This window comes from Phoca vitulina, unplaced genomic scaffold (assembly GCF_004348235.1).
Source record: "Phoca vitulina isolate PV1807 unplaced genomic scaffold, GSC_HSeal_1.0 scaffold21, whole genome shotgun sequence".
Classification (NCBI taxonomy): domain Eukaryota; kingdom Metazoa; phylum Chordata; class Mammalia; order Carnivora; family Phocidae; genus Phoca; species Phoca vitulina.
Genome location: NW_022589724.1, coordinates 25883865 through 25906304, shown reverse-complemented (window position 1 = coordinate 25906304; position 22440 = coordinate 25883865). Strand labels below are relative to the sequence as shown.

The 22440-nt window shown below is 53.3% G+C and overlaps 1 protein-coding gene across 1 annotated transcript in view; it reads right to left on the bottom strand.

Annotated features, from left to right (window-relative positions):
* The window catches only part of FPGS (folylpolyglutamate synthase), a 9986-nt gene extending 3253 nt beyond the window's left edge, over positions 1-6733 (bottom strand). Inside the window, exons 1-12 of the mRNA XM_032418764.1 lie at positions 6569-6733; positions 5278-5406; positions 5104-5157; positions 4954-5018; positions 2602-2716; positions 2383-2463; positions 2218-2279; positions 2036-2138; positions 1722-1799; positions 1345-1492; positions 1156-1245; positions 47-197 (exon numbers count right to left, since the gene is read on the bottom strand). Coding sequence (XP_032274655.1) covers positions 47-197; positions 1156-1245; positions 1345-1492; positions 1722-1799; positions 2036-2138; positions 2218-2279; positions 2383-2463; positions 2602-2716; positions 4954-5018; positions 5104-5157; positions 5278-5406; positions 6569-6706 — 1214 coding nt within the window. The 5' untranslated portion in view covers positions 6707-6733. The remainder of the gene's footprint in view (positions 1-46; positions 198-1155; positions 1246-1344; positions 1493-1721; positions 1800-2035; positions 2139-2217; positions 2280-2382; positions 2464-2601; positions 2717-4953; positions 5019-5103; positions 5158-5277; positions 5407-6568) is intronic.
* Between the last annotated feature and the right edge of the window lie 15707 nt (positions 6734-22440).

Below are 22440 nucleotides of genomic sequence, written 5' to 3'. Positions count from 1 at the left end.
CCCTTCCCCCGGCCAGGCCCCGCGCAGCCCCGCCCCGGAAGCTCACCGGCCGGGCCTGTGGCCTCGGAGCAGCGCCTGGCGGAACCAGCGCACGCAGGCCTGCACGCTGCTGGCGGTGTGCGCGCCGTCCAGGTACCAGGTGAGGGGCCCGCGCCGCAGCACCTGCGTCCGGCCCAGCCACTCCGTGTCCCGAAGCCCTGCAGGGGGCAAGGCAGCCGGCTCCCACCCCGGTCCTCAACTCACACACACACCCTGCCTGCAGGGCCCCCTGCTGCTCGCGGCTCGGACGCTGAGGCTGCCCACCCTGAGCCCTCTCAGCCGATGAGCCAAGCTGCCGCTCACTCTTAGGCGCCAGCCACTGGGAGCAGCTCTCGGGCTGCCTCCTCTGATGGAATCTTCCCAGCGGCCCTATCATCTATTAGTCCCATATTACCTGTAGGCGGAGAGCCCTTAGCCCAGAGAGATTAGGTCACAGAGCCAAGGGTGCCGGGATGTGATCCAAGATCTGCCTGGCTTCTGTCATGGCCCTAACTTGGGGCCTGGCACACAGTGGGCGCACTGGAATCACTGGCGAAAGGGGTTTAGCTGCTAGGAGCACCTACTATGGGCTGAAAGTTTCGGGGGAAGCAAGAAGCCTGAGAATATGTCTATTCTCTCCAGACCTCATGGTCTTACAATGACGACAAGAATGCCAGTAACAGGGGCGCCTGGGGGGCTCAATCATTAAGCGTCTGCCTTCGGCTCAGGTCATGATCCCAGGGTCCTGGGATGCAGCCCTGCATCGGGCTCCCTGCTCCGCGGGAAGCCTGCTTCTCCCTCTCCCCCTGTGTTCCTTCTCTCGCTGTGTCTCTGTCAAATAAATTAAAAATCTTAAAAAAAGAATGCCAGTAACAGCAGCAACCACTGACTGGGCGCTATATCCCAAACCCACCAGGCCCTGGCCTCAGCCCCTTGGTGATGTCACCTCACAGTGGGTCCTGTCATCACCTCATTTGGCAGGTGGGAAAACGGAGGCTCAGAGTCCACAAAGCAGGGGAGCTTACTGACTTCAGAGGCCTTTGTCCTGGGCACCACCTCAAACCGCCCCCACCTCTCAAACAGGAAACTCAAAGAACCATCTGAGGGGGCCTGGCTGGGCAGGAAGGTCCGCCTCACCGTGCCGCATGTGGGGCGTGGGCTGGAACACGGGTGCCAGGGGCATGTGCCGCAAGACGCCGGGCCGAGACACCTTCAGCTCCCCGAGGCCTGAGGAGCAAGGGGGGGGGGGCTGCTGTGCGGACTGAGGGTGCAGGGGGCCTTCAGAGGCAGGCTCCACGTGCCCCGCCCCACGCGCTGCCCACTCACCCTGGTGGCCCTTCTGCTGCAGCCAGCAGCGAGCGAGCTGCAAGGCCAAGGCGGCGTTGAACCGCTGGTGCTCTCCATCCAGGCCCAGGGTCAGCGGCGGCCCCCCTTCCTCCAGGGCTTCCAGTGGTGGGCACAGGTAGAGAGGACACTGCCAAGGAGACGGGCAACACCGGGTCACGGGAGCCCTCCCTGGCGCTGTGAGTCCTTCCATCTGTCCACATCAACCAGAACCCGCCAAGCTCGGATCCGAGAACCCAAATGTGCTCCAGCTGGACGAGCGGTTACCCCTCACTGCACAGATGGGCAAACTGAGGCCCAAAAGGATGACGTGCCTCCCCGGTCAGCTGCCACCCCCGCCCCAGGGCTTCCAGACTCACGGAGATCTGCTGGGCACGGTCCCGCAGCACGGCCAGGGGACCGTCAGGCTGGAGCACCGTGAAGGCAGGGACGCCACGCTGGGGAGGAGAGGGAGGGAAGGAGGGAGACGGGCTGCTGAGGGTCCTCCGTCCCTGGGTCTGGGCAGCTCACTTCGCCTCTCCCCCCAGACCCCGCCTGTTCCAGACCCCGCTGATGCCCAAGACCTTATCCTGAGTCGGGTTACAGATGACCCTGTCCCAGCCCCGCTTGCCTGAGCCTTGAGGGCCAGGCCCAGGCCGTCCAGGTACCTCCTGTCCCCAGGGCTGCCTGGTACCTTGAAGATGCCCCCTTTCTGCCATGCGATCTCCTCCACTGTGTCCCCCAGAAGGCTGGTGTGGTCGATGCCAAGAGAGGAGACGCCACACACCACAGGCTTCCTGCAGGAGACAGAAGGGCCATGATGGCGCTGCCCTGGGCTCATGGCCAGCGTCCTTCTCCTGAAGCAGTGGTCCTCACCTGATGATGTTGGTGCAGTCGTAAGCGCCACCAATGCCCACTTCCACCACCGCCAGGTCCACCTGCAGAGGACCAGGGGGCACGTCAGGGGCCCCGCGCACCCAGCCTGCTGACATTCCCCTCCCCATGGCCTCGGACACAGGACTCTGGGGAGTGGGCACGTACCTTCTCTTGGAGGAAGATGTGGAAGGCCATGAGTGTGAGGAAGCGGAAGTAGGCAGGCATGGAGACGCAGCTGCTGCTGTCCTGTGGACAAGAACATGTCAGAGCCCAAGGCCCTGTCACCTCCGCTCTGGGGAGATGGGGTTCTGGGACGTACTGCACCCTCTGGGTCTCTCCAGCGCCCCCTACCCTGCCCACCCACCAGTCCTCCTGCACGCTCACCTTGGTCTCCTCCAGCCGGTGGTAGAGGTGCCAGAAGTGCTTGGTGAAGAGCTCGGGGCTTATGGGCTGCCCGTTGATGCGGATCCGCTCCCGCACCTGCACCAGGTGGGGAGAGCTGCCGGGAGACCTGTGGTCATCGGGACTCCCTTCCCGAGGCCCTCACACCTGTCTTCAGAAACCCAGATCTGACCATGCCACTGCCCTGCTGACAGTCCTTCTGTGACCTCCCTCTGGCCTCCAGCGTCCCAGCTCCTCACCCAGCCTCCCAGCTCCTGGTGGGACTGACGCTGCTGGCCTCTGTGCTTCACCCCTCCTTTATCCCAGCAGTTCCCTGTGGCCCAGCCCCTCCGGCCGGCCCCCCTCACCTGGCTCACTCCACACGTCTCAACTGAGTTGTCCCGCCCCACTCGGTACCCCAACAGGCTGATCAGGAATGTGCTCTGGGCTCCAACAGGTCCCTGCGCTTTACCCATCACACACGCATCAGTCACTCTGCCAACATCTGCCCCCACACTGTGTCTTCCAGCCCTGGAGGGCAAGGCCCCGTCAGTGTACTCAAGATGCATCCCCAGGCCGACCCACAAGGCTATATGGGCCGAAGCCAAAGGCTGGATTTTTAACCCCCAAAAATATCTTTAAAAATATTTTTGTTAAGATTTCATTATTTTTTAAAGTAATCTCCAGACCCAACGTGGGGCTCAAACTCATAACCCCAGAGATCAAGAGTCGCACGCTTCACCCACTGAGCCAGCCAGGTCGCCCCACCCCAGAAATTATTTTAGAAGAGAGATCGTCCGTCAGCTTATATTTGAATCCTCCAAGCCCCTCTTGTATTAGAAGTCCTTCCCTAGGAGCGCCTGGGTGGCTCAGTCGTTAAGCGTCTGCCTTCCGCTCAGATCATGGTCCCAGGGTCCTGGGATCGAGCCCCGAATCGGGCTCCCTGCTCAGCGGGAAGCCTGCTTCTCCCTCTCCCACTCCCCCTGCTTGTGTTCCTTCTCTTGCTTTGTCTCTGTCAAATAAATAAAATCTTTAAAAAAAAAAAAGAAAAAAGTCCTTCCCTACATTTCTTTCTTTTGAACAAAGAACTGTGGAGAGAAAATGTGGCCCAAAATGAGCCTCAGTCAGCTGATTTCAGACAGTTACAGAAGTCACTTGGTGGAACTTGTAAAATAAAAGGAAGCAAAAATCTTAAGTCCCTCCACCTCAAGGACCAAATCCTGAGCACTTCACCACCACCGTAATCCCACTGCTTTACTGGTGACCAGCTAAGGAGAGGTATGTGCAGCGCAGGGAAGAGGGCCCCACGTCTGGTCCATACCCCATCCTCTGGTGTGAGTTTGGGTGCCTGAGGGCGAGCACGAGGAGATGCTGCCTGGAGGGTGACGTGGCACCTGAGGCGACAGAGCGGAAGGGAGGCCTCGACAGGCCGACATAATAAACTACCTCAGTGCTTAAGCCCTAACAAGCCAGATCTTCTGCTCCTTACTGCAAAGACATCCGAAGTGATAAATACTTCTCTGTGATTTTAAAGCTGTACGTGGGGGCACCTGGCTGGCTCAGTCGGTAGAGCGTGCAACACTTGATCGTGGGGTTGTAAGTTCAAGCCCCGCATTGGGTTTAGAGATTACTTAAAAATAAAATAATTTTATTTTATTTATTTATTTGACAGAGAGATAGAGAGCACAAGTAGGCAGAGTGGCAGGCAGAAGGAGAGGGAGAAGTAGGCTCTCCGCTGAGCAGGGAGCCGGACGTGGGGCTTGATCCCAGGACCCCAGGATCATGACCTGAGCCGAAGGCAGCCGCTTAACCGACTGAGCCACCCAGGCGCCCCTAAAAATAAAATAATCTTAATAAAAGCTGTACATGGAATTTAATAAAAAGGTACCTGATGACTCTAGCTATGTACTTCATTTACACATTCAAGTTGCGGCCCCCCCTCCCGAATTTGTTTCATTACGAAAATTAAAGACTGCCACAAACTTCGGCCAATATGTTAAAAGCTAAGGGAGGGGCGCCTGGGTGGCTCAGTTGGTTAAGCAACTGCCTTCGGCTCAGGTCATGATCCTGGAGTGCTGGGATCGAGTCCCGCATCGGGCTCCCTGCTAGGCAGGGAGTCTGCTTCTCCCTCTGACCCTCCTCCCTCTCATGCTCTCTGTCTCATTCTCTCTCTCTCAAATAAATAAATAAATAAATAAATCTTAAAAAAAATTAAAAAAATAAAATAAAAGCTAAGGGAATGGTTATTGAATCAATCAATATTGGGCAAAGAGACAGGCAGCTGAGCTCCTGCTAGTTGGTTCCACGGCGCCCCCAGAGAGCTAAGAGATCCCACATTTCTCCACACCTCAGTACCTAAAGAATCCCGTCTTCAGGCCATAGCTGCGGAGAACACGTTCGGTGAAGGCACACGTGGAACCCTAGAAAGAAAAGGGTCTTGTTTGGGCGGGCCCCACCCTCCCACCCCATCAGGTGAATACCCTACCCCTGAGTCCTATCCCTCACCTTCCCCTTGGTCCCAGTGACGTGAATGATGTTCAGCTGGTCCAAGTCTTCCACCTGAGACATATAGACAAATGCTTCAGCCACAGACTCATGGGTGGGGGTGGGGGTGGGGGTGGGGGGGGGGGTGGGGGTGGGGGTGGGGGTGGGGGTGGTCCCAGGGCCCGCACACCTTACCTGCAGCCCACTCCGGGCCAAGTACAGCTTCATCGCTTCCAGCTGTGTCTGAGGGTCACCCCGCTGGCGCTTTACCTGCTCCAGGTAGCCAGCATTGGTCTGCAGGGTGTTCAGTGTGCGCACAGCATCCTGGCAACCACAGTCCCCAGGTAGCAGGTTAAGACTCACCAACAGTCCACAGAAACAGAGGGACCCCAGGCACCAGTTGCCAAGCCAGGGCACCAAGCCTACCAATGCCAGCCCCGTTGCCCCAGCCTTGAGGCTAGGCACTGGTGGGAGAGGAGTGGCATCTTTCCAGCTCCGGCAGAGATGGGAGCCTGGGGCACTTTGGCCCCACCCACGAGTGTCAGGCAAAGCAGGTTAAGTGACTAACGGGAGAAGCCTTGCTTCCTGTTCCCAGTTTGGGCTTCCCAATCTTCACCCCCCACACCCGGGCCTTTGCCCTCATTCCCTCCAATGACGTCCACAGCTATACTGGGCCCTAAATTGGGAGGGGGGAGTGAAGGGGTGCAGGAGCAGAACCACAGAAGGCTGGGGTCTTAGAACAGGAAGAATTCGAACCAGGGATCCCTGGAGGCTTCCATGCCCAACCCTGAGAATGGGGTTCCACATTCTGACCCAAAGAAGAGCTGCTTGAAGCATCCAGATGGGGAAGAGGAGGCTCCAAGGAAGAAGGGTATACCCGGGGTCACCCAGCCAGGAAGGTGGGTAGCTGCAGCCTCAGGAGAGTCCACTGGGGCTGACAGTGGAGATGCTATTTATTTCCCCTTAGGGGCCTCAACAGCTGGTCGGCAGCCCCACACCCATTAAACTGTGTCATCTGCCTGGCAGGCAACAGGTGTGGTCTATGGAAACCGGCCCTTACAACAGAGCCAGGTGGAAATTTTGTTTTCCAGAATCTTACCCCCACCAACACCCCTGATTCCTGCCTGCCTCCAATTCCTGGCACTTGGGAATCCTGGAGACTCCAACCCCATATATCAACTCTTGGATCTCTCAAGTCTCAACTCCTGAAACTCTTTCCCCTCCCACCCCCCACGCCCCAACCGCTAGCTGGGACTCTGGACCTCCTATCACTGGGCGCCCCTTCCCACTAAGGCGGGACACTTGAGCCTCAGCATTCCCAGAACCGGCGGCCCAGACCCAACTTCCTGGTCCCTGTCCCCGCCCCCGAGTCCCCCACTGCCAGGTTCCCAGTCCACCCCAGCCTCAGGCTGCGGAGTCCGGACGCTGTGTGGCTCAGGCCCGGCCCACGTGTCGTCGCAGGACCGCCCGTCTGCCCGCCGGATACCTGATACTCCATGCCGGGCTCCTGCGGCGCGGGCCACGCGCTCAACCCTCGCCGCGCCGTGACCCCGGTCGTTGCACCGCGCGGAGAAACTGCTGCCAGGAAGAGAGCGGCACGCAGGTGGCAGCGTGCCTGCGACATAGTCCTAGCGCCTGTTACCACTCGCCAGGCCCGGGCCGGAGACGCCCCGCCTCGCCCCGCCCCGCCCCGCCCCGCCCCGCCCCTGCCGTCCGCCCCGCCCCTGCCGTCCGCCAGTCAGCATCGCCCAGGGAGTCTTCCGGAACCAATAGGAATCCGCGGGGTGCCATATTTGTGAGGGGCAGGCCCGGGGGCGGGGTGGAGGGCTCCGTCCCTGTTTGTGAGGGGCACGCTGTCCGCGGCGTTCTGTGCACGCACTCAGCTTCGCCAGGGCCTGGCCACACCCCCAAAATAGTCCCAGTCTGCAACCCTCGTTCTGGTGATCCGCCAGAACTAACTCTGAGCCGGGATAGAAGACGCCCCTAGCGTACGCTTGTATGGAGGTCATTGAATTCAAGCCCCGAAATGTCGAGGCTTAACGCAGAGACCGCAGGCTGCGGGTCTTGGGCCTCTGCACTTCTGAATCTGACAACCCGATTGTGAGGCAATAGACCAAAACCCAAGCACCTTCGCTACTGGGGTCACTACCGTCCCTGGGCAGCCTGGGAAGGCGTCCTGGAAGAAGCGACATCCTGGCAGAGGCCTGGGGATGAGGCGGAGTCAGCGAGGTGGCGGAGCGGGTGGGGGGTTGGGAGAGGTTTCCAGGCAAAGGGAGAGAACGCGTTTGAAAAGCAAAGGACTGAAGAGAGGGAGGGGTGAATAGGGTGGGGGGAGAGAGAGAGAAGGAGGAGAGAAAGAGAACTAACTAGCCCGAGGGAATTGCACTTCCACCGGGTGGGGCCCGGTTGCCGCAGAATGCCAGATCCAGCGGGACCTTGTAGCCTAAGAAATTTGGATTAAATTTGGACAACAATAAAATGGCCTTAAAGAAAAATGACAAGGGGCGCCTGGGTGGCTCAGTCGGTTAAGCGTCTGTCTTCCGCTCAGGTCATGATCTGTGGGTCCTGGGACCTATCACCCTCTTCCCTCAGGCTCCCTGCTCAGCAGAGAGCCTGCTTCTCCCCGCCCCACCCCCTGCCGCTCCCCCTGCTTGTGCTCGCTCTCTTTCTCTCTCTCAAATAAATAAATAAAATCTTAAAAAAAAAAAGATGACAAGATCAGGTTTGCACTTTGGAAGACTTATTGTGTGGAGAATGAATTGGAGAGCCATGTGGGGAGGAGACAGTAATCTATCCTAGCTATGGGTGAGGAGGACTCATCCAGGACTTTTTCCTGTCTTTGACCTTCTTGGCCCCAACTGCTAGCATGGAAAAAGTAGCATGGAGATTCCATTTTTTTTTTATATGACAAGATATGCCTGTAATTTATTTTTCAGGTCCCTCTGCGGGATTAAAAAGACTCTTTTGCGTGGCATTGCCATGCTCCCTGCTCTTGGTCCTCTTTTCCTGGTATTCATTCTTCAAGCATTTTCTCATCTCCCTGATCGAGATCATTGCAATGACCAAACAATTTCAGAATGCTGTGATTTTTATGACATTCCTTAAGCAAGCTAATCAAGATGTTGCATTCTTCAGTGTGCAAGTGTAGAAATAAGAGAATGCATCTTTAGGAGAAGGTGAAGGAGCACAACAGAGCAATCTGACTATCAGCCACACCAGGAAGGCTGAAGCGACAGTCACCAGTGAAGAATCCCCATCCATCCAAAGGCTGGCAGCCTGGGCACCGGGGCAGACAGCTCCTGGCAGCAAAGTCTCCCATGCCCTCCACAGCTGACCTGACTTGGAGATTCCCTTTTTATATCTCAGGTGTCAGAAAGATGTGTCAGTTTTGGGGGGTGGGGGCAGGGGGTTCCTACAGACAACCCTCTAGGGAAGTCCCCACAGACAAAAGACAATCCTTCAAACAACTGATGGGATTCCAGCACCTCCCTCCCTCTTTCCTGCCAGCATTGGGGGTAAATATTTATCAGATTGTTTGATTTTGAAATAAACATATGACATGTTGGAAAGATTCCATCATTGGCTGGACTTCTGCTCTTCACATCACTGCTGGGCACCCTGACCCTGGCTCCATGGGAAATAGAAAGCTGCTTCTTTCTTGGCTTTCTTCTCCTTCTCCTCCTCCTCTTCTTCTTCCTCTTCTTCTTCATCATTGAAATGTTCTCTATGCTTATGCATACACTGCATAATAACTGCATACAAATGATCTTTTAAAGGAGCTTTAAATGTTTTTCTTTGTGGGATCCTGGCAGGCTCAGTCCATACAGCATGCAAGTTTTGATATCGGGGTTATAAGTTAAAGCCCCATGTTGGGTGTAGAGATTACTTAAAAATAAAAATCTTTAAAAATAAAGAACAAATGGTTTTCTTTTGCTCACCCTCACCCCTTACCTTCCACCTTTGGTGACATCCAAGTATGCATCCCACAGTTTTCTAAGCACATGAGATGACAGACACATCTAGACATCTATAGGACTTTGTCGATGCACATAACAATATTTTCTGCCTTTTTCTTTTTTTAAAGATTTTATTTATTTATTTGACAGAGAGACACAGCGAGAGAGGGAACACAAGCAGGGGGAGTGGGAGAGGGAGAAGCAGGCTTCCCGTGGAGCAGGGAGCCCGATGCAGGGCTCGATCCCAGGACCCTGGGATCATGACCTGAGCCAAAGGCAGACGCCCAACCGACTGAGCCACCCAGGCGCCCCTATTTTCTGCCTCTTAACACTCTTAGTCAACAATAAGCTTACAGGGATCCCTCGAAGATACTAACTTAGCAAATAGTTAAGGAGCGCTTCTCTGAGCCAGGCCCTGTTCTAAACACTTTCTATATAGTTGGTCATTTATCTGTCATGACCCTATAAGACAGGTACTAGTATTTTTTTTTTAAGATTTTTTATTTATTTGACAGAGACACAGCGAGAGAGAGAGAACACAAGCAGGGGGAGGGGGAGAGGGAGAGGGAGAAGCAGGCTTCCCACGGAGCAGGGAGCCTGACATGGGGCTTGATCCCAGGACCCAGGGATCATGACCTGAGCCAAAGGCAGACGCCCAATGACTGAGCCACCCAGGCGCCTCGACAGGTACTAGTATTAACATCCTGCTCTGGGTCATTCCTCCAAGAATGAGATGGCAGGGAAAATGAGATCCCAGGAGGGAGACTCCCTCCTCCCAGGTCAGCTTGTCTACATTCCTGAATCTTAACTAATCTCTTTCTCTTTGCCCTGAGCAAAGAACTTTGTGTCAATTTTCCCCTCAGGCCTTCTCTAGATCCCCGTGAATTTGCAATCTTGAAAATCATCGAGCTACTGACTTCAGCTCCAGTTGGAAACAGAAATAGATGCACAAGCATGAAAGCAAGCAGCAGCCCAGAAAATTCCAGGGGTCTACCTGGTTCATCCCAGTTGTGCAGGAAATTATAAGTGGTGACTGGGGCCTTGGCAAAGCCACCCAGGGGCCTTGGGCAGGTCATGTCACCTTTCCCCTGGACCTCTACTCCATGGTCTCCAAGGAAATGTTCATCATAGCCACCCACACTGGGAAATTTGTCGGAGTCATTTAAGGGGGCGGGGGTAGAATAGAGTTATCTTCTTTTCCTTATTAAAACTTTTCCTATTTTTATTTTGTTTTTAAATTCTAATATTTTGGGGGGAAAGTGGGGGGGCGCCTGGGTGGCTCAGTCGGTTAAATGTCTGACTCTTGATTTCAGCTCAAGTCATGATCTTAGTGTTGTGAGATCAAGCCCCTCGGCAGGCTCCACGCTGGGCATGGAGCCTGCTAAAGATTCTCTCTCTCTCTCTCCCTCTGCCCCTCCCCCCACCCCATGCACTCTCTAAAAAAGATTTTAAAAAATCAAAATAAAATAAATCCTAATATTTTTTGAATGGATAATACATCATATCATTCAAATATAAGTACAAAAAAAAAAAGGTACAACGAAAAGCTTCCCTCCCATGCCAGTTCCCAGCATCCTAATTCCCCTCTCCAAAAGCTATCAGTTAAAAAAAAACAAAAACAAAAACAATCAGTTATGTTTCCGATGATTGCTCCAGAGATATGTTATGCATTTGCAAGTAAATATAAATATATAGAGATTTCCCTTTTATACTTGCAGATAGTAGACTATATACACAAATCTGCACTGTACTTTTTCCATGTACCTTTATATCCTGGACCTTATTTTGGACTGTGTTGGTACATAAGAGCTGCCTCATTGGCTAATTTATTTTTTTGAAGCTGAGCAGTACTCCCTGGTGTGGAAGTATTACTGTGGATTCAGCCAGTCTCCTACTGATGGACATTTAGGTTTCTAATATTTTGTCATCACAAGCAATGTTGCAATGGGTAATATTTTACCCTCATCATTTCTTCCATGTGTGAGGACATCTGATGGATGAATTCCAGGAAGTGCAATTGCTGGGTCAAAGGTGATTGGCATTCAACACCTTCATACATATTGCCGCATACACATACACATTGTCTTCCAAAAGGATAGGTAGGATTAGTTTCCACCCCCATGCCCAAGCATGCACAAGCCAGCCATTTCCTCACCAACACAGACCTTAGCCAACTTTGATCTTTGCCAGTTGCATGGGTGGAAAAATGGATTCTCAAGGTAGTTATCATTTGCATTTATTTTATTTGGAGGATGCTGAGCACTTTTTCTTATGTTTAAAAATCATTTGTATGTGTAATCTGCTAACCTCTTTTGTATCATTGCTTTTTCTTTTGAAAGCCACAGATGTTCATGAAGGAAACAGAGAATGTGTAAAGGAGAAAATCAAAAGCACCTTCATCACACACCTGGAGGACAAATGTTGGCTTTTTGGTGCCAGCATGAAAGTGTTCTTGCTCTCCAGAAAGAACAATACAAAGAAAGCCATTGTCTGGAGAGAGAAAAAAAAAAAAAAGAAAACAAGGGTGCAAGAAAATTGGCAAGTGGGTCAGTGTCCACCCTCTAGAGGCAGATCTGCAGGTATGTGTGGAGTAAGAGCCGGGGATTCTACTTTACCCCCACCCTCCCAAAGGGAAAGGATGTCATCCATCCATCCATTCATTCATCTATTCACTCATTCACCTCTGTGCCAGACCCTGGGCTTGGTGCTGGAGACACTGGGTTCTGGGGACAGATGACAAAGTCCTGCTTGCAGAGCTCCCTGTCCAAGGTGGGAAGACAGTAAAGAAGGAAACTCAGAAGGAAGATACATATTTGCAAACCCTGATTTGCAAACCGTGATCAGAGCCATCTTCACTGCTATAGAGACAGGAGGCTGAGTCCCAGAGAGGGACAGAGACAGCTTGGGGTCACACAGCAAGTCAGCAAAGGCCCCAGGTGGGCCCCAGGGTGGACCTTCTAAACTCAGATCTGCCTGAGTCACTGTCCCCTCTCTTGGCCCATCATGCCCTCCAGATTAATAAAGCCCATAAGCTCACCGTTGCCTGGCTTCTACCCACCCCCCACCTCATCCACCCCACAGGGCACCATCCTTGCAGCTGGCAAGGACTGTAGGAATTGGCCTTGGTGTCTTCCACCTCCAAGCTTTTGTTCACATTTACCTTTGCCTGAAATACATTTCCCCTATGCTTTTCTCCTTTGCTTTTTCAGGCAGGTTGCTTTCAGCTAACATTTATTAAGCACTTATCCCTGTACTTGACATTGCAATCTCTTTTCAAGTTCTTGAAAATTGTGTGAATTAGAAGTTGGCCCCATTTTATAGAGTTACCATATGATCCAACAATTGCGCTACTGGGTATTTACCCCAAAGATACAAAAGTAGGGACCCGAAAGGGTACGTGCACCCCGATGTTTATAGCAGCAATGTCCACAATAGCCAAACTGTGGAAAGAGCCAAGATGTCCATCAACAGATGAATGGATAAAGAAGATGTGGTATATATATATACAATGGAATATTATGCAGCCATCAAAAGGAATGAGATCTTGCCATTTGCAACGACATGGATGGAACTGGAGGGTATTATGCTGAGCGAAATAAGTCAAACAGAGAAAGACATGTATCATATGACCTCACTGATATGAGGAATTCTTAATCTCAGGAAACAAACTGAGGGTTGTGGGAGTGGGGGTTGGGGTGGGAGGGATGGGGTGACTGGGTGATGGACACTGGGGAGGGTATGTGCTCTGGTAAGCGCTGTGAATTGTGCAAGACTGTTGAATCTCAGATCTGTACCTCTGAAACAAATAGTGCAATATATGTTAAGAAAGAAAAAAAGAAGAAAAAGAATGTAGCAGGAGGGGAGGAAGGAAGGGGGGGAAATCGGAGGGGGAGAAGAACCATGAGAGACGATGGACTCTGAAAAACAAACTGAGGGTTCTAGAGGGGAGGGGGGTGGGAGGATGGGTTAGCCTGGTGATGGGTATTGAGGAGGGCACGTTCTGCATGGAGCACTGGGTGTTATGCACAAACAATTAATCATGGAACACTATATCTAAAACTAATGATGTAATGTATGGGGATTAACATAACAATAAAAAAATTAAAAAAAAAAAGAAGTTGGCCCCATTTTATAGGTGGAGAAATGGAGGTTCACCTGTTGTCAATGTGCTATGTGACCCTGAGCAGTTTGCTTGCCTTCTCTGATCTTGTCTGACCCTTGGTCTCCTCCTTAGTAGCGTGAGAGCTGAAATGAGCTCTGCCCCAGCCCATCATTTCTGGGGATATATATGGGTGGGTATCTCACTGAGGACAAGAGTCTCCAAAGGCCACTGTACTCCAGAGAGCCTGGACTAGAGGGGTCCAGATGTCCCTTTCCCCCTTGTGGAGACCAAGGGAGGTTCAAGCTCATTGGCAGGTTTGTGCAGAAGCCTGACAGCCACCCCAGGGTTCTGACCCTCTGATAAACATAAGGACTCCTCCACCACTGAATATCTATTTACATCCAATGGCCTATGAGAAAACACTTTTCTGTAACTGGGGGAAGAAAACTTGCCTTAGACGTAATTCCATATCCTCAGTGGTGCGGCTATAGCAAATCCCTACCCTGAGTCCGGCTACTAAGGTGTCCATGGCTTTAGTTTATTGGGGGGGCAACTGGGGCCTTAAAAACGGGCCTCCCTCTGATTCTGCAATTCCACTTCTAAAACTGACCTTGAGGAAACAGTTGGAACTGTGCTCAGAGCCCCACGGGCTATGTTGATCACCCTCCATCTTAGATGGCAGGTTTACAATCCAAGGCTCATGATGCCCTCCTTCCCGAAACCCTTTGTTCTCTGGGCTTCCCTGACACCTCCCTCCCTGGTTCTACTTCTTCTTTCTTCTTGCTTGGCTGCACCGTCCCCCCTGTCCCCCCAGCATCCTCATATTGGAGGGCCCAGGGCTCATGCTTCTCTTTCTCCAAGGTCCCAGGTCTGGGATGATGTCTGACTTTCAAATGCCCTTCTTCCCTGAGCTGCGGACACGAGCGGCGTCCTGACATCTCCCCCAGGCTTGACCACAGCAGGCATCTTAAACCGTCACACCCATAGCAGGTGTTCCCTTGTGTTCCTCCCTGAAACCAGCCAGGCCTCCGCAGCTTGGGACACAGCTTCACCATCTGCCCAGCTCCTCTCACCTTGGGTTGCCCTCTCCTTCGCCCTCCAAACCCACCAATGCACAGCCTCTCCAGCAGCCACAGACTTCCCTCCATGTCACCACTGCTGATCTGCCCTGTAGTCTTGCTGCTGCTCCTCTTGACCCCCAAAAGCATTCTCTTGTCATTTTTTAAAGATCAGATCTTGTCTCTCTTCTGCTGAAACCCCTCCGGTGAATTCCCATAGCACTCCGGGTGACATCCAAACTTTTGAACTTACCATCTCTTACCATCACCCCCGGCCCTGCTGGCCTTCTGTGATCCTCAGATACGCCGGCTCACAACCCATCATCTCTGCAAAGGTCCACGCCCAGTGAGCCCTTAGCATTAAAGGTACTCATGTCATCCTCACAATAGCTTTTCCAGCACTGTGATTATCCTCATTATACACATGGGAAACTGAGGCACAGAGGGGTTACTCAGCCAGCTGAAGGTCACACAGAGCGAATGCATGACAGAGCCTCAGGGCCTTTGCACTGGTGGTTCCCTCTGCCTGAAACATTCTTCCCCCAAAAGTTCCCATGACTGACTCCCCATCATCCCAGGTCTCTGCTCAAATGTCATCCTCTTGCCACACTGTGCTCACCATCTGCCCTTTTGTTCAGCAGTTGGGGACACCGAGGCCCAGCAAGGGGCCACAGCTGACCTGGAACCAGGCATGGTTCCACGAATGTTCTTGGGGTGTTCCTGGGGTTCCCCACTCAATGGCCAAGAGGGGCCCTCAGAGGGCACCAGGCGTGTGGCACGAGGCCTTGCAATGGGCCAGGCCCCAGAGAGGCTGGTTTCAGTCCAGCCTCCTCCCCAGGGGTCTGAGTGCTCTTTGAGCTGGCTGACGCCTTCTCTGCTCAAACCTACGGACAGCTATCTCACTGACCTTCAGAGGGGGAGAAAGTGCCTGGAATTTTTTTCTTTTTTCAATTGGTTATCTCACTCTGCAACCACAATTATCTTCAGCACCTCCTCCCTGGGGTGTGAGATTTATGAGTCTCCTCCTCGGCAGGTGCTGTGCTGAGCACCTTTGACCAGGAAGGAACTGAGGGCCAGAGGTGCAGAATCCTGCGTGAAGTTCACCAGCTGACAAGTGGCAGAGCAAGGATTCGGCTCAGTCCCAGCTCCATTTGATTCCACCCCGCTACTGATTTATTTATTTTTTGATTTTATTTTTTCTCTACACCCAGTGTGGGGCTCGAACTTACAACCCCAAGATCAAGAGTAGTGTGTTTCACCGACTGAGCCAGCCGGGCGCCCCCAGCCGCTTCTGATTTAGAACCTCTGATCAAGCTTGGGAATTCCTGGCTTTTTTTTTTTCTATTTTATTGGTGACTTGGATTTTCTTAAATAATAGTTAACACGAATTCTTTCTAAACATCAGCACTGTGCAGAGATCTTTACGCACTGCTTCTGTTCCTGGACCCATTTCTCAGGGGAGGCAGAGGAAGGCCTACTAGGGAAAATAGCTCAGTCACTCACAGGTGTCTGTCATGCTGGGCCCCAGACTCCACCCCCAGGTCACCCCTGGACCCTCCCCCCCATGTCCTGCCAGGTGACCTGGTCATTTGATCAATGGGGCTCTGGCCTTGAGCTGGCTCTTACTTCAGAGGGAGGCCCTACTGCCTCCAGGAGCCATGTGAAATGCCGATACCCCACAGCCCTTGGGGTGTCCTCAGTTCTCTCTTCCCTGGTGAGGGGACCCACACCGTGTGACCCTGGGCAAGTCACCTCACCTCCCTAGTGTCCTGGCCTCTCAGGTAAAGGAGCCTGGATGACCTCAAACCCTGGCATCTGAGGCCACCCCTCCTCTGCTGCTGGGCAGAAGGTTCTGTGGGCCAGGACGGTCTGGGTAAGGGCAGCCTGGCCTGGTCTGGCCTGGCATGCAGCTCCAGGGGACACTGGCTGATGGCAGCCTTACAGTGCTGGACTGGGCTTCAGACTACAGCCCCGAGAGGGAGGGAGGCACTGACTCGCTGTGTGCCCATTCAGCAGAGCAGAAAACTGAGGCTTGATGAGGCCAAGAGACTGGTCTAGTGCCTGTCGGGTCCTGAACCTTGATCTCCTCGCTTGGACTCCTGCAGCCTGGCCGGTTCTACCCCAGCTCCTGCCAGTGTTCGCAGGAGCCAGAGTGGGCGGCCTGGGCCAGTCTCCTCACCTCTCTGAGCCCCATTTCCTCATCTGTAAAGCAGGGGTCGCTGTCGTGCCCACCTCAGAGGGGTGGGGTGAGGCAGAATGAGAGGGTGCTGGGCCTGGAGCCCAGAGCAAGCTCCAGATGGGGGTTTGAAATCTTTAACAGGGTGGCTCAGTCGTTAAGCGTCTGCCTTCGGCTCGGGTCATGATCCCAGGGTCCTGGGATCGAGCCCCGCATCGGGCTCCCTGCTTGGGGTGGGGGGAAACCTGCTTCTCCCTCTCCCTCTCTCCCCCAGCTTGTGTTCCCTCTCTCGCTGTGTCTCTCTCTGTCAAATAAATAAATAAAATCTTAAAAAAAAAAAAAAGAAATCTTTAACAGGCTAGGTCCCTAACTGCTCACAACCACACCTTCCGGATCTATAAAACGAAGACAGCATGGGCACCGGACGGGGCCAGCAGGTAGGAAGCATGGGACCAGGGTTGCCGGTATTACTACTATTATTATTAGTTAAATGGAACTAACAAGCCTTCCTGACAGCAGAGTTAAATCCGGTGAGATCCAGTCTAGAAGCCACGTCCACAGTGCCTGGAGCACAGGAAGCCCCAGGAGGGGGCCTCAGCACCTCCCAGGCCTGCTGTCAGTTCTGCCCTGGAGACCCCTCCGCAAGAGCTCCCCGACCACCATAGTAGGCAGGGGCTTCCCTGGAGCCTCCAGCTGGGTCTGAAGGTGGAACTGAGGCCCGCAGCAGGGCCCGTGATCACCCCAAGCCAGTAGAACAAGGTTTAGTGAGGACAAGGTTTGCACCTGGGGCCCTGCCAAGTGTGGGGTTATCATTGCTGATGGCCCTGGGCCCCGAGGGGTATTTACACACATTACACACAGGAAAGAAATGGAAGCTTGGAGAGGCAGGCCCGAGGTAACGAAGCTCTCCTACCTGGAAGGAGGCAGTTTTAGCTGACAAAGGACTCGCAGATGGGCCTGGTCGCTCCATGGCTGCTCTCCACCACACCTTCTCAGCCGCCGGCCAGAGGGTGGCCAGGGACCTGGCACCTTTCATCCCCGGGCTTCCCGCACCCCAGCGGGGCTGGGCACAAAGTGATTCATGGGTGAGGGCACCTCTGTCAAGCCTGCTCCTCCTGGGGTTCAGCTGGGCCAGAGAGAGGAGGGGGGATATTGGGGATCCCCTCTCCCTGCCCCTCGGCCCAGGCCTCCCCTGTGTGCGGGGAGGACAGTCTTACCTGATAGGTGTCTGCTCTCACCCTGGGATCGGCCCAGGGAGGGACCTCTCTGGGGAATCTCCCGAGTTAAATAATAGCCCGGGGAAGGTTAAATAGGTGAGTGGGCAGGCAGGGGTGCACAGAGAAGGGAGCACTTGGAAAACTTCCAGACCCTGGGGCTGGCCTTATCTGGCCTCTCTTATCACAGCCCACCTCCCCTTACGGTTAGGGCCGTTTCTGCGCCGGCCCTGCGTGCAGTCCCCACCCCCAAGGGGACACCCAGGCACCCCTGACCTGAGGAGTTAGAGCCTGCTGTGGGAGAGAAGCTGTGTTTCACCAAATCATGTGCTCAAAAAGGAGCCAGGACACAGACCGAGTTCCCGGCCTGCCAGGTGACACGGGGAGCCGGCCCAAAGGAGCTGGAGGAGGCCTTTCCCCCTGACAAGACACGGCCTCTTCAACCACTGCTTGTGTGGGCCGACTCAGTGTGGTAGTGGGGACTCGCAGATGCCAGACCCTCCTCTAGGTGCCGCAGGGGAATGCCCCACGCGGCCCTGTCCCCTGGGAGCTTTTACTCCCAGCCAGCCCCCTCCACCGACGGCGCAACCCCTCCAGCACACCAGGGTCTGAGGCCTGCTAGTCCAGCCCCCTCTCGGGGGAGTTCTGTGTTGGGGGAGCTCGGAGCCAGCAGCTCCAGGGCTTAGGGCCTGCTTTGTTGGTTTAAAATACGGTTTGAGGGCACCTGGGTGGCTCAGTCGTTAAGCGTCTGCCTTCGGCTCAGGTCATGATCTCAGGGTCCTAGGATCGAGCCCCGCATCAGGCTCCCTGCTCAGCGGGGAGCCTGCTTCTCCCTCTCCCACTCCCCCCTGCTTGTGTTCCCTCTCTCGCTGTGTCTCTGTCAAATAAATAAATAAAATCTTAAAAAAATAAAATAAATAAAATAAAATACGGTTTGACTGCATGAGTGAAAATATGAATTCAGGAAATAGGAGAAAACACAGAGAAACACGAAGGACAAAACCATCCAGAATAACCACGGGTAATGTGTTCGTGTGAGTCCTCGTTTTCGGTATAAAATGAGTTCAAGCAATAGATATTTTATTACCTGCTCTTTCCACCGGTTGTTTCTGGAACATCTTTCTGTCCCCGTGCGCATGCGTCCACATCCTTTTTCACAGCTGCCTCGCATTCCATGGTGGGCCTGTGCTCTACGAGTGCTGCCCGAATCCCAACCAGCAGCCTCATGTTTAGCGGCGCCCACCCCGACCTGTGAGTCCCGGGTCTGGACGTGTGCTGAAGGTGAGGAGCTGCTTGAACTTACTAAAGCCGACGGAGGTTTTCCCAGCTTTTCCACACACACGGAGCTGCCCTGAAGGTCATGGACCCACTGGGAGGAGGTAGCAGAGAACGGGTTAGGGGAGGAGCCCTTGCTTGGCCACTGAACACTTGGCCACATGGCCCTTCTGTCTATAGGACGAGAATCAACATGTGCCGTGTGTCTTTCCTGGGTCATTCCACGACATCATGGCTCTTGTCTGAGACTACCCAAGACTAGTTGGATCCCTACTCCTCCTTTATAGTAGATGCTGCTGCTTCCCGTCTTGGATTCCCTTCGATCTCCAGTAATCCTACTGCTCTCGGCAGGCCTTCATCCGAAGCACCCACCACTGACCCCAACGTGGCTCTGCCTGATGGTCAGCCCTCACTCCACTGTTTGGACCCATCAGTGGCGCTTGTCCAAGCCACCACTCCCTCCTGCCCAGAACACCCTCTCCCTCTGCTCCCTTCCTACCTCATCGGTGCTGCTCTTGATTCCCTGAGGACGTCTGAACACTGGAGGGCCCAGGAGACCACGATCTCCATTCTCCCTTCTTGCCACGTGATCTCCTCCTGCCCTGGACCTTTCCAAACCACGGCACTGGCAGCTCCCCCAAGTGTGCCCCCAGCCCAGATTCCGGGGGCCCTGAGCCAGCCTTAGATATACACCTGCCAACTCAAGTGGCTGTCCATCTGTCCTCTTCATCTTACCATGCTGGGCCATCCACGCCCTGGCCTGACCTCCTACAGCCTCCCCGGTCTCTCAGATGGCAGCCCCGCTCTCCCTCCAGCAAAGCTGGGACTCACTGGACTACTTTCATTCACACTCACATCCAACCTGAAAACAGACCTGCCCTCACAGCCACGCATAAATCAACACGCGTGCCAACAGCTACATCACCAGGCCGGCCCAAGCCCCCATCGCCTCATGCCTGGATTATTCCAGCAGCCCGAACTGCTCCCCCGGCTTCCAGCTCTGTTTTTTCCAACATAGTCACTGGGACCTTTTGAAACGTGTGTCCCCCTCTGCACAAGGCTCTCTGAAAACTTCCTAGCCTTGGATCCTGGCACTTGTGCGACCCTCTAGCCCCCCCATATGCCCCATTTCTCTTGGGATTTCTGCTCTCCCGTGTCACCCTGAGCCCCTCCACTGACTCCCACTCTTTTCCCTTCTTATTCCACTTTATCGTTTGCCACACAATCTATCCCATCAGACTAGTTCAAACCTACTAGAATGTGAGTTCCATAGAGGTGCAGGTGGCCACGGCTTGGTAACTATTGAGTCTAGAAAAGTGTGGTCCTTGGAAGATGCAGACAATAAATACACGCTGAACGAAGGAATGAAACTACTGGGCTGGTAGTGAGGATTCGATGAGGTAATGGGCTGTCACTGTGTGTCAGTGGAAACTTCTGTAAGAGGAACTGCTGGGTCAGAGAACATGAGCCTCTCTCACAGCAGCTTTCTTTATCCTTCAGAGAAAAAAACACACCTCTGACAATTTAGGCCAGCCCCGTGAGTTTTCCCTCATCAGTTAGGTCATTCAAAACCTACTGACTTGAGGGGCGCCTGGGTGGCTCAGTTGGTTGGGCGTCCAACTCTTGGTTCCGGCTTGGGTCATAGTCTCGAGGTCATGAAATCAAGCCCCCCAACCAGCTCCACACTGGGTGTGGAGCCTGCTTGGGATTGTCTCCCTCTCCCTCTGCCCCTCCCCCTGCATGCAAATAAATTAAAAATCATAAAAAAAACAAACTATTGATTCAATAGCCATTAGGACACCTCACAGTTGTTTCCATATGGATTTGATTACTTGCTAGTGTGTTGAGTTGAATAGAAGCCCGTGTCCACCTGGAACCTCAGAATGTGACCTTATTTAAAAAGGTCTTTGCGGGGCGCCTGGGTGGCTCAGTTGCTTAAGCGGCTGCCTTCAGCTGAGGTCATGATCCTGGGGTCCTGGGATCAAGCCCCGCATCGGGCTACTTGCTCCGCGGGAGGCCTGCTTCTCCCTCTCACACTCCCCCTGCTTGCATTCCCTTTCTCGCTGTATCTCTCTCTGTCAAATAAATAAATAAAATATTTTAAAAATAAAAAATAAATAAAAAGGTCTTTGCAGGGGCACCTGGGTGGCTCAGTCAGCTAAGGTCTGCGTCCAGCTCAGGTCATGATCTCAGGGTCCTGAGATCGAGCCCCACATCAGGCTCTCCGCTCAGTGGGGAATCTGCTTCTCCCTCTCCCTCTGCTGCTCCCCACCCCTCACCACTTGTGCTTTCTCTTGCTCACTCTCTCTCTCCTTCAAATAAAAAAATATATATATATGTATATACATATATATATATTTTTAAAAGGTCTTTGCAGATGTAGCTGGTTAAGATGAGATCATACCGGATCAAGGTGGATCCTAAATCCAATAACTGGTGTCCTCATCAGACAGCCACATACAGAAGACAGAACACAGGGTGAAGACAGAGGCAGAGATTGGAGAGGTTCATCTACAAGCCAAGAAAAGCCAAGGACTGCCAGCCATCACCAGAAGCTAGGAGACTGGCATGGAACATTCTCTGGCAGAGCCCCGCTGATGAACCCTGCTGACACCTGGGTTTCAGACTTCTAGCTTCTGGAACTGTGACAGAATAAATTTCTGTTGTAAACCACCTTGTCTGTGTGACGGTGTGATTTTCTACAGCAGCCTTGACAAACTGAAACACTAGTCAGAAGTTTAGGATTTTTTTTTTTTTTTAACTTCTGGTCTTTGTGAAGTTGAGATCTGGAGATCTGGGTCAATTTCTACAGAGACAGTTCTGGTTTAAAGTTTTGCCAACCTTCCTTCGGGGTCCCCCTTCAAAAGGCCTCCTCCGGTGACAGAATGTAGAATTTGTCTTAAATGTGTCTGTCCCCAGCTTCACACTCACAGCAAATGTATCCACCAAAATGTGCTGCTCCTCCAAGGATTATAGCTCTGACACGTGACACCTCAACCTTCCCACTGTTCTGTCCTTCTGCTCACTCGCCATCCTAATCCAAGTGACTGCCACCTCCCCAAGACCCTGGAGATCATCCTCCAATGGCTCTGGTCCTTTCTCTCTTGCCTCCCCTAGGCCTCCCACTACTCAGCAGTCTGAGGGACCTTTGCAAGTTATAGATCTGTTGTCACTCGCTGATGGAGAGCCTTCTGCAGCCTCCTGCGCTCATGAGTCAAGTTCGAGCACGTCAGGTGAGCCAGAGCACACGGTAGACCCTGCCCAGTTCCCTCTCCGGGGAGCCGAGACCCTGTCCCTGTCTTCCCTCTCCCTCGGACACCGAGTGGACAGGAGCAAGGGAGCATCATAGCGGCCACTCTTTGGTGGAGCAGGACAACAAGTGTTCTGGAAGGTACTCAAAAGAAAAAGAAAAAAAAAAAAAGACAAAAGTCCTCTGCAATTATGTCCAGGGACATGAACTGGGATGAAGAAAAGAATCAAGACTTGACAAATCAAATCCCAATCATTAGGCCCACTGTGCTGGCCACAGGGTGAAGAGCTGGGGGTCTGAACACAGAACACAGCACGCAGCCGCTTA